General features: G+C 38.2%; 1 protein-coding gene across 1 annotated transcript in view; it reads left to right on the forward strand.

Moving 5' to 3' along the window:
- Window positions 1-12,326, forward strand: part of pcbp4 (poly(rC) binding protein 4) — a 53,577-nt gene that overhangs the window by 13,580 nt on the left and 27,671 nt on the right. Inside the window, 3 exon segments of the mRNA XM_054616986.1 lie at window positions 4,964-5,095; window positions 5,884-6,012; window positions 9,986-10,060. Of these exon segments, the coding sequence (XP_054472961.1) occupies window positions 4,964-5,095; window positions 5,884-6,012; window positions 9,986-10,060 (336 nt within the window).

The raw sequence follows: 12,326 nt of genomic DNA on the forward strand, positions 1-12,326 counted from the left end.
AGATTTAGAGAGTGGTAGATGCTGAGAGGATTAAAAGAAAAATGAAATGAAGAAAGAGTGCAGATGGAGGGAAGAAGGGCACACGAGAGATGGAAGAGAGAGCGAGAAGAAGGGTTTAAAGAAACAGATACAGAGATGAAGACGATGAGGTGCAAAATGAAGTTAATGAGGTTGAAGAAGAGAGATTATAAAAAAGAAGGGATTAAATAAAGAGAGTAATCAGAGAGAGTGAGGTTCAAGTTCTGAACATGAATCCAACCAGCTGCTGTTCTATAGATTATATTACCTCCTGCTTTTCTTCATTTTATGGGATAGAGAGTGAAGTATAAGCGTGTTTTAAACTGCTCCCACAGGGAGTTTTAGGGAATTGTTATGGATATTTTCTTTATAGTCTATAGTAAATAACTTGATATCAAAAGGATAAAGGAAGATGTCCAGGTCCGCTGATGCAGTTTCAACAATTTCTTTATTGAATCAATGCATCAGAAATCATCCTGCGCAGAATGGAGCCCATACAGAGATTCAGCATGGACTGAGGCTCTCAGCCTTCGGGCTGGACTTATATGTGTGTTGTGCATCACTTCAATGGGCACAAAGGCATGAACTATGCTGAGCAGTGAATACCTCATTCAGACACCTTGAAACTTGAAATACGTTCCTGAGACCCCAAAATCTTCCATCTGTGTAAACATCACCATAAACAAGGCTGTCATGCCATACGTTGGTCATGAGGTCATTATCAGAGCAGCTCTTAAGAACCCTAACTGGTCAACATCACACAGCATGCAACAACTCCATGGCCTCATTACAACAAGGTATAACAGAATATGATAAAATACACTACAAGTCCAAACTTTCAATCAAGATGAAGATGAGGAAAATGGACAGAGAAAGTTGTAGAAGACAAATTAAAGGAATGTGAAAGTTGCAGAAGGCAGAATGGACCATGAAGAAATCTAAATAGACGAGGAGAATAACTGTCAATTTAGATCTGTCATTAAGGAAAATAAATTGAGCAGGAAACTCTGCAAAGAGAAAACTGAAGACGTGATATCGTATAAATTAAGATTAATTTCAGGAGAGAGGAGCAGAGAGGATTAAAGAAAATGTGTAATGAGAGACAGACGGAAGGATCGACGAGTAAAACCAAAAAGAGAAATAAACATCAGAGCTCGTAGTCGTTTCACATCTCGTTCATGTCTCCAACTGCACTTTATTTTGAAATATATATGGAGAGCACGGCTTCATTTACAGCAAAGAAAAACACACTGGGGACTAAAGTAGCAGCCAGCAGAATATAAAAAAATCTAAATAACCCTTCAAACATCTTTTTCAACCAAAACCACACAAAAATAAAAACATACAAACAGTCCTCAGCCTCCTGCAGAAAGCATCCCTGTCTAGACTTCACCAGGATCAAGAATTCAGATTGTTCTCCTCCCACACAAAACACATCACAGCTTAGCATGCATATAAATAAATAAATAAATAAATAAATAAATAAATAGCCGGGTGTTCATCTATTCGGATCACGTTCATCTGACGGGCAGCTCAGACGAGACGGCGCTGATATTTACATTTGGAGATGCGACGAGGCCCTAATTGATTGAACCAATCGTATTAAGAGCAGGTGATTCAGGCTGCTTATTTATTACCTGAGTTAATTAAAGAGTGGAGAGAGAGAGAGGGGGAGAGAGAGAGAGGGCTTTAAGCTGCCAAAAGAGGCGAGATGGTATGTAATGAGAAACCAGAGGGGAGAAGAAGTTATGAATTAAAAGAAAAAAGAGCTGCTGAAGAGAGAAGAGGACATGCAATAAAAAAAAAAGGAGAATAAAGAGCAGAAATTTTAAACCGGCCCTATTATGATATTTTCCGGGTGCATATTTTTATCTCCAGTTCCAGTTACAACATGTTTACATGCGTTAATGCTCATAATCCTCCTTGGTTTTCTCATCATTATGTCCTGCAGCACATCTTCTCACCCTCTCTCTGAAACGCTCCGTTGTAGTGCTTGCTCCTCCCTCCAGAAAGCAAAGTCTGCCCTGATTGGTCAGCTTGCCCGCTCTGTTGTGATTGGTCAACGTTTCACATTTAAAAAAAACTCTTCCTCCTGAGCTTCAGCTCCGTCTCTCTTTTTTGTTGTTTGAGGACCAAACTAGCCGGGAGGAGTTTTATGTCACTTTTATGTCTATGTCACATAATGTTACATTGTGACCTCATAAAGTTACATTGTGACCTCATAAAGTTACATTGTGACCTCATAAAGTTACATTGTGACCACATAAAGTTACATTATGACCTCATAAAGTAACAGAAGTGAAGGAGCTCAGGAGCTTCTGGGGGGGGGGGGGGTAACTCCTTTTAGGCGTGGACTTCAGGTTTTACAGTCTACGGACCTTTTACACTTACAAAAATATATATAACACACTAAAGAGGAGGGAAAAAGTGGAAAAGCATAATAGGGACAATTTAAGAATGGAGTGGAGTCTTATGGGAGACGGGTGAGGTTAGAGAGAGGTGAATGAAGGTGTGATGAACACTCTGCAGGATGGAACAGCAGGAGTTCTGCTAAAAATCGGATTAAAACACATACTCTCTGCAGGATGTTTCTTCAAACACCTTTTTATAGACGGCGCTTTGATTCTCTGCAGGTCTCCAGAGCGTCTCCAGTCAGAGTTTGTGCTTCAGAGCATTTTCTAGGCACAAAGATCAGGAACCAATAGATGCAAGATTGTTTTTAAATAAATATATATTGTCTATAAATCCTAGAATGACTGTCAGAGAAACCTCCGTCATCGTGTGTTAATGAAGCGAAGAAGACGGAAGTTTACTTTGAAAACGACTGTCTGCATGTAACAAGCGGAGATTGACACGTGTTCCTGGACTTTCTTTGGAAAAATGAACAATAAATTAGGAGTAAATGTTAGTAAGATATCATACAGATATATTATTTATAAACGAGACTTTATATTCTACATCACATCCTGAACACGATTAAAACAGGATCATACAGAACAGCAACAAGTTTGGATGTAAATGTACAAACTGTCTGTATAAATAAAGTAACATTTCTGTAAATATTAGAATATTATATCATAAAATATCAATATCTGGGGCCTAAATCTCCAGGAATGTCCCTCTACATGGATACTGCTGTTAAGTAATATCTGATGACTTCTATTTCATTGGCTAACAATCATATTAAATGTAAATATTACAAGCTGATTTGCAGGTTTTCTTTCAATCTTTGTCTAAAAATTCTTATTTCAAAGAAGCCATGTTTGTATGCCCTTATGAATCCTCGTAAATAATCCCTTCGAAATGTCATTCTGAGTCTTTAAAGCGTTCAGAATACTTATTATCCTGACATGTGGACGATCTCTGTTCATGAAATCACAAAGACCTCGACTGATGGGTTTAAAAGAGAGAAAGAAAAGTAAAGAAAAGAAAAGGGTGGGATGTAGAGACAAGATAGAAACCAAAAGGAAGTCAAGGTCAGAGAGCGAATCAGTGATGTTTGACGAGACGGAGATGTTTGACCGGAGCAAAGAAAGTCTGTGATCTGCATCGGAATTAAAGGAATGAGTGACAAGTGTGGACGTCGTCTGCTCAATCAATGCTAACCTTTCAGTAGCTGGAGCTCCGGCCTCAAAGAGAGAGAGGAAAGAGAGGATTCTTATAAGCTTCTTCTTATTTCTTTTGGCTTTTTTTGGATGCATAATCTGTACATTTTCTTATTCATGTGTTTAATGAAAATAGAGAAAGACAGTCATAGGGTGCTGACCTCTCCATCCACTCGTCTTTATGCACACTTACAAAACCAGAGTGGAAATATGAACAAAAAAAAAACATAGATGTAAGAGAATTAAATGCAAATGATGATGATTGATGAGTGTAAAGCGTGTGTTTAATCATGGGAACGAGTGATGACACAGATATAGAGTAAAAACAGAGGAGGGAGAAGAAGAAGAAGCTGTCACATAAAAACATTTCACAGATTCTATTTTCATCCTTTTAGTTTCACTATGCATTCATTATGTCTGTGTGTAGAAATGTGATGAAAGAGCATCACCCTTATTTGTCTGGAGTTGTAGTCACTGATTTAAAATACTACTTTAATGTCTATTTTTGCTTTTGTAAGTTAATATTAGCGGAGCAAATAAGCTGTTCCCTAGGAACGGAATTTTATTGAGAAAGTTAACATGATATATATTGATTTATTATTTTTTAATAAAAAAAAAAATTACTCCATTTTTATTATTTAATATTTCTTTAATTTATATTCTGTTTTCAAATATATTTTGCATTCATTTTTGTTTATTATTATTTTTTAATTTCTTCGTATTTATTTCTGTATTTTTTTAAGTTTTTATTTTCCTATTTAGGGGGCAATTGCACAGGGGAAATAAAATATGATAAATAAATGCATACATTTAAAAATGAATGAATATATTTAAAAATCTATACAAATAAATATGATTATTAATACTTTTTTACAAAGGTAAATAAATTAAAAGCGAATAGAAGCAAATATCCCTTAATCCAACATTTTATCAATTAATTAATTTATATTTATTTATTATATATCTTTCTTTTGTACATTTAATGGCGTATTCATTTAATTATTGATTATTTTATGCATGAATTTACTATTTTTTTTATTTTGGAAGATTTTGTCCTCCATATTAATGTAGCTGCAACATTTTTCTAAACATGAATTTCACAGCTTTTCTGTTTGATCTGTGTAACAGATTTTGCATATCCAATGTGCCACTTAAGCAAACATTATAATTGACTATTTCTTCATCTGAACTGTGATTTCTTTCTCTTAAATACCTTCAGCTCAGGTTCTACTGGGCTCATCGCTCTGCTCACCATTAAACTAAACAACACAGTGATGTAGAACGACTGATCCACATGAATGAAATCTTTAAATCCTTCTGTTTCTCTTTCTCTCTCTCAGGACCTGTCGGCCCTTGTAGCCAACGGCACCGTGACCAGTAAGCCTCCGGTCACCCTGAGGCTGGTCATCCCGGCCAGTCAGTGTGGCTCTCTCATCGGCAAGGGCGGCTCCAAGATCAAAGAGATCCGGGAGGTGAGTGTCTGCAAAGATGATTGTGAAATATGATAAAGCATTTAAAAAAATCTTCACTAAGTTCAGACCCTGTATCCAGATCATTAACATCCAGCAAGCAGACGAATAATCATAAATAATCACTCATTTGTTCACATATTTAGAGATGTCATGACAAATAATCTCATTTTGTTCGTCTGAAACCTTGTGGAATAAATCAAAAATGTCCCTGCAGATATTTAAAATCCATGAAATGAACATTAATAATAATAATAAAAAAAAACAACGAAGCGTCAAACCAGACCTTGAAAACTTCACAAAGGAGGCCGCTCTGTCACATCTGCTGCTTAACACTCACAACTGAATGTGACTAGTCTGTCGTCGCCTCTTTTCATGCTCGTTTCCATAGCAACGCGAGTCAACGAGCTGAGGTTGTGAAGAAGCCGAATATGACGTGAATTAAACTTCAGCCTCGGGGATACTTTGCTGAAAAAACAGTAAACACCATAAACTTTAGATTCGCTCTCATTTATTTTGACTCTGCTCACTTCATGGTTTCTATTAATACACGATCTGACACATGACCTTATGAATTATGAACACAAATGTTCTTACAGCTCATAATTCCTGTCAGAACACGGACTCCACCAGCCTTTATTCTCTGACAGCATGTTTTATGCTCAGCTTGGCGCTCTGCATACTGGCAGGTTAATAATCACTGCTCTTTATGTGTGTGTGTGTGTGTGTGTGTGTGTGTGTGTGTGTGTGTGTGTGTGTGTGTGTGTGTGTGTGTGTGTGTGTGTGTGCAGACGACAGGTGCACAGGTGCAGGTGGCAGGTGACCTCCTCCCAAACTCCACAGAGAGAGAGGTGACGATATCAGGGAGCCAGGACGCCATCATCCAGTGTGTTAAACTCATCTGCACCGTGATCCTAGAGGTACGTATGCTGGGGTGTGTGTGTGTGTGTGTGTGTGTGTGTGTGTGTGTGTGTGTTTGTCTGGTCTTATCAAAGTTCATGGTTCAATGATCATTTATTGACATTATGCAACTAAAAATGTAGTTGTATCCCATTTGTAACACAACAAACACATGACAAACAACACAAAACCAAATCAGTAGGACATTCCTGTAGGGCATATTTTGCAGGGCAACAAAAACAATATGGCCGACAAAACAAAGGACGCAACAAAACAATTTGGTTATGTTTAGTAATGGGTTAGCTTCATGTTTCTTACCTTGTTTAGCTTGCAGAAATGAATAAAAAGAAAAAAAGTCAACGCTGACGTTTTGTTTCACATGAGACACTAACATCGGTCTCCTGGGTGAAAGTCACAACTGTGCATCAGACTCCTTCACCCTACACGAACGTTTGAAACTAATTTGTGATACTTTTAAACAAATCACTCATCAATGATCAACGACAAAATACGTTTGCCTAAAAAAAGGGAATTCACAATGAGGTTTTCTGTATTTTAGCAAACAGAGCTGCTACCTGCTGTTTGCTGCTGAACAGATAGTTGTGTTGCATTCTAGTGTTAAAGTTCTCTGGATGTACAACCCTGTTGTGGTTGTCGCTATGACGATAGCTAACTTTTACACTTAAGTCACTTCGCTCAAGTCTTTTATTATAATAACGTTGTTACAGACGGACGTTCATTCCTCCATGATACATTTATTTTACGATCGCACCCCAAACACTTTACGATCTCTCTTTGATTCAACCTGAAGCTGATTTACAGACGACACAGTGAGCCGAGCTTCAGAAGAGATTCTTTTATGAGTCCATATTTTACCCCCCCCCCAACAAAACTACCATTCTATTGCTCCAAGATGATGTTTCTCTTTTAACCTCACAAAAAAAAACTGTTTTTTTACGAGATAAGATCCACCTTTTCCACTAATCTTCAACCTGGGAACACTGAAATCTATAATTCATGATTGTATTATTATTAATCGGAGGCGGCGCTCATTAAGATGAGCTATGTCTCGGAGATTAGAAGTGGAAACAGTGAATGTTTAAAGGCCATGGGAGCTCGTTGGTATTCCAGGCACCTTAACCAGGAAGGAGTGAAAGAAAAGGAAAGAAAAATGCTGACCTCGGCTAAACTCATTCACTCTCAACTTCTGCTGCAATCAGAGTATATTCCGTCGACGTGGAGTTCCATCCCTCCATTCACACCCTCTGTTTGATCTCAAATGAGAAATCTTTTGATCTACTTGTGTTGTCTCTCTGCCTTCCACCCAGTGCATGCTGGGATATGATACCCACTGATCCCAGAGCAGCTCAATGAATGGAAAATGTTCGTGTCCACCTGCAGAAAAGCTCCCTTTCCAAAAAAAAAGACAGAAATACGACACTCTGATTCTAACCGTAACCAAGGTTACAATAATGTGACTGTGTTATTAGCAAAGACAAATACATTTGTAGGAGACATAATGTCATTTGGACTCCTTTTTTTGTTTCAACATAATAATGAAACAATATACAATATTATAATGTATCTAAAAAATTCAAAGATGACGTGGTGGAGCAGCATCGGATCTTGTTGTATTCGTTGCAGTTTTTGGGATTCCTTCCGTGTTCTTTTTTTACGTTTTTTTTTACCTCCAAAACAAACTGACCCGCTGATCAAAACATAGAATAAAGCAGCTTCACGTTAAACCTCGGTGTTTCTCCGACGCTGTTTTCGAACAACGCACAACGTCTTGGATGGGCTGCGAGCCGGGTTGCCGCTAACTTTAGCTCTCTGATAACTTCAGATCCAGACGACCGATGACAAAAATCCTTTGTCCCATTAAAAACCACCAACATTTTAAAAAATGAATCGTAAACATGTGGCTAAAAACTGGATAAAATGTTATACCACATGGGTCTAATCGTTGTTAGACATTTTAATGCCTTTAACTTTTCTGGTAGGTCGCAAAATGTTGAACTGAACAAAGTCAGTAAATTGTTCATTAACCATGTTTTTTATTTGTTTTCTGCAACAAAAAAAAAAATACAACTACCATATTTGCTCTAAGTGACTACAGCATTAGCATTAGTAAACTTTTTATGGTTATGTTTAAGAGCATGGTCTCACCTAAAGGCCTTTATACAGGAATAACGTGGAGCGTACGTTTTGCGTTCCACACAACATGATTGGTTGATGCCATTATCAGAAATATCGACCTTTCTCTGGTATAAAATTACGGTGATTTTTAGCCACGAATTATTCACTTGTTGTGTGAATGTATTGATGACACAAACACAGACACATTTCTTAACAGAGATGTTATTCTCCGTTTCCTACCAGGGACTACAGATGTATATTAGCTTATAGCTGACTACGTTACAGCTAAGAAGTGGAGCACTGCCCCAATCAAATAACTGACAAAAACAACAATTCTAAAAAATATTTAAAAAACCACCCCTGTAAAGGCCTCAAAACCGAAAGAAGGTTTGCAGTGACTTTAAGCACGCTTTATCTTTCACTCACCTTAACCAGAGAGCTTGTGTTGCCAACACACAGGACCCTGATGTGGACTCTGGACCTCCCTTCAACCTCTGTGGGGTTCAAACTTGCAGTTTGTTCACTCGAAACAAACGTTGCATGTGGAAATAATCCAGGAAGAAATGAAGTTTCAATTGGGAGAACAAATTGTATAAATGTAATTTCAGTAGACGGGGTTGAACACACACACATACGTATGTTTAAAAAGTGAGTGTGTTTGCAAGATTTGACGATATATTTAAATTAAGCACCAAGAAGTCTCCATTAAAACATCATCGATCATCGGCTGAAACATTGAGTCGAGAGTTGCACTCTGTTGGTCCAGCCTCAACCGGCACTTAATGAATATTTGTTCTCCAATTCAACCACATGAGCAATTCAGATGCAACAATCCAAAAGCAGAGCGACTTCTAAAAATAGGAAAGACATTGATTTTATGTTAGAAAACAGAATCACGTCGCTCCGTATCTTCAAACTGCTTCAGGCTAAACTGCACATCTTCACACTATGTTTTTCTTAGCAGAGTAGAAAGCTGCAAAAACAAAATCACCGTTAGACTTTGTAATAATGAGTCTCCAGAAACAATTAAACAGTCAAAATAAATACTGCTTCTACTCCGGCTTTTAACTCGACTCATTACTTTTAATGCACTTACTAAAAATAACCACTCCTGGAAGACAGAGAGAGTGACGTCGCTGTTTTATAATACTCTCACAAAGCCCAAAAGCAGTTTTAAGGAGCTATTTTACTGAAAAATGATACTATAATTTACTAAATGAACATCATGCTGTATTGAAGAAGACTTGAAACTAGAGATTGAGACCATAAACTCATGTTTACAATGTTTACTGAGGGAATAAATCAAGAGAGAAGTAGAGTCATTTTCTCATAGACTTCTATACAACCAGAGGAGTCGCCCCCTGATGGACAGGAGAGAGAACGCAGCTTTTAAGACACTTCCTCATCAGCTTCACTCGGATTTCTCAGCTGCATTTCCACATCACCACTGCAGTCTGATGGGTCATAATTGTTTTGTAGTTTGTCTAAATCTTTAGTTTATGTTCGTGAGACATTGGACGCCTCGGGACAAGACAGATGTTCTGATGATTAAGTGGAATCAAGTTTTAAAAAAAAGATGTAGGTTGTGAGGACTTCAGTGTCTGCAGAGACAGACTGTGCTTTTGTCTGCATTTACACAAAGTCAGTCAAATTGGAAAAACAGAATGTTTTAATCATTGCCAAAAACAAAAAACATCTCTCAGAAAGTTTCTGCCTGAACTATAGGAGTCATTTCCTACGTCAAAGTGGGACAAAACATGAGATATCACAGCAGACAAACACAGGCTCAGATTCTTTACTCAGTACTCTCTCTCTCTCTCTCTCTCTCTCTCTGTTTCCTCTTTCCTTCTCTTTCAGTCTCCGCCGAAGGGAGCCACTATTCCCTACCGACCCAGCCCGACCCCGGGAACCATGCTGCTGGCGGGAAACCAGGTGAGAGGATGATGACGACAAAACAGAATGTGTTATAAATGGCAAGATGGCAACTAAACAAATGAAGAATGGAGTCAACGGACTCATGCAGGAACAGTGGAGGTTTAGAGATTAAAGAGAGAAGGCGAGGAAGACGACGGAGATGGTTAAGTGGAAGAATAAAGGGAAAGATGGATGGATGTTTAGACAATGGGAGGAAGGGATGAAGTGGGGGGGCACTGGGGGATGGATGGAGGGGAGAAGAAATGATGGATGGATGAAGTGGAGGATTGAGGATGAACGAGTACATACATCATTTATCGTCGGGGAAATCTGCTTTGATTTGCAATTTGAATGATATAGAAAATATTTACTTTGTTGCTTTGCCTTTTATTAACACACACACACACACACACACACACACACACACACACACACACACACACACACACACACACACACACACACACACACACACACACACACACACACACACACACACACACACACACTATTTGAAAGGTCATGCTTTGTGAATGGCAGCTCATGTCACCACCCATCTTACACAAATGAGGCTTTTTCATGTTTATTCAATACAAGTCAGGACTATTCATCAATAAGATGTGTGTGTTGATGCTACAGACATAATGAGTGTGTGTGTGTGTGCGTGTGTGTGTGTGTGTGTGTGTGTGTGTGTGTGTGTGTGTGTGTGTGTGTGTGTGTCTTTGATATCATGCTCATCTTCAGCTTGAATACACAGCATTACCAGCATCTTCTCAACATAAAGCTCTCTCTTAAAGTAGAGGATTCATTTGGTTGATTCTGCTTGGAAAATACATTTTCCATGTCAGTTTTATTCATACAGCCTAAAATCACAAATCTGCCTCAAAGGGCGTCACAATCTTACAGGATGAGACACGTCTGACCTTAGAGCCTTGATTTGGATGAGGAAAAACTCCAAAAATATAGGAACATTTACAAGGAAAAGAAGGAAGAAACCTGAGGGATTCCTCTTTCTTAATTCCGTGTGTACAGAATGCACAGAAATAACAATGGAATAATTATAATCTTAAACATAGAAGCCATTCTGGGTTCAAACTCTTTTTCAACTAACAGAAAAAAGCAGCTAAATAATCGGTCCTGTTGTTGGTGTAACCGTGTGACTCTGGTGTGTTAAAGGGTTTAAAGGTCGCTAACACCGTAAGAAAGGTCACTTCTGTTACCGACATGTGGATGCATATTTTAGATGACGTTTGCTTTTAAAAGGGTCTTTACCTGCTCAACATCAGCATCAGCATGCTAGCATTGATAGCATGATGCTGACTTTAGCGCTGAGCTCAGAATGTGTAAAATATTCTTTAAAATCAAATGCATTGACTTAAACAATAATAATCCCCTTCACTTATCACTTCTGACCGAAGTGTTCGGTGTGTCTGCTGAGACTCTGCTGCCTGGATTATCATGTTGCTTTTTCAGGACATTTCTGGGCATCAACCTCTATAAAAACAAAGCAAACCAGGTGTCAGATCATAATCCAAGAGAAGCTACAAATGTTAAATAATTGCAGATATAGGGAGGCGAAACGCCAGGTAGACAAAGCTCGTCCCAAAACGAGAGTGAATCTGAGGTTGGCTTTCACCTGATGGAGGAGGGGCCATCTTTGAATGTGTGAATCCTGCTCATAGTGCCGTTTATAGAAATATGATTCAATTCACTCAGTTTTTGGGCTTTTTCTGAATCTTTTAAACCTGGAGATTCATTTTACACCCACTGAAAAACCTTGTTGTTGACCTCCACCGGTTTAACTTCTCACCTGGCCGCAGTGACATACAGGTGTACCCTAGTACACCGTGACATCACTGGTGGGTGTGGTTAGAGGTGAAACAGACTTGACATTTTGAATTAGAGAGGGCAACAAAACACATTTCAGCCTGGTGTTAACTTAAGCTCAACAGGAAAAGTGAACTGCTTAATATTAAGATAAGATAAGTAAATCTTTGTTTAGTCCCAGAGTGGGGATATTTGCAGGATTACAGCAGCAGAGTGGATAGTGCAAATGATCAAGAGACATAAGTAAAAAAAAAACAAGGTTAATTATAATAATTTAGTAATCACACAGTAAAGGTAAAGTAAAAGAATGTTAAAAAAATAACAAAAGCACAAAATATGATAAAGTCATAATCATATATACAGTGGATTGCTCAACTTATTTATATTGCACATGAATGAATAAATAAATGAGGATTGTTTTGATATATTCTTCTTCCCCCGATCTCTTTAAGTAGTG

The sequence above is a fragment of the Anoplopoma fimbria genome, chromosome 17, assembly GCF_027596085.1.
Source record: "Anoplopoma fimbria isolate UVic2021 breed Golden Eagle Sablefish chromosome 17, Afim_UVic_2022, whole genome shotgun sequence".
NCBI lineage: Eukaryota > Metazoa > Chordata > Actinopteri > Perciformes > Anoplopomatidae > Anoplopoma > Anoplopoma fimbria.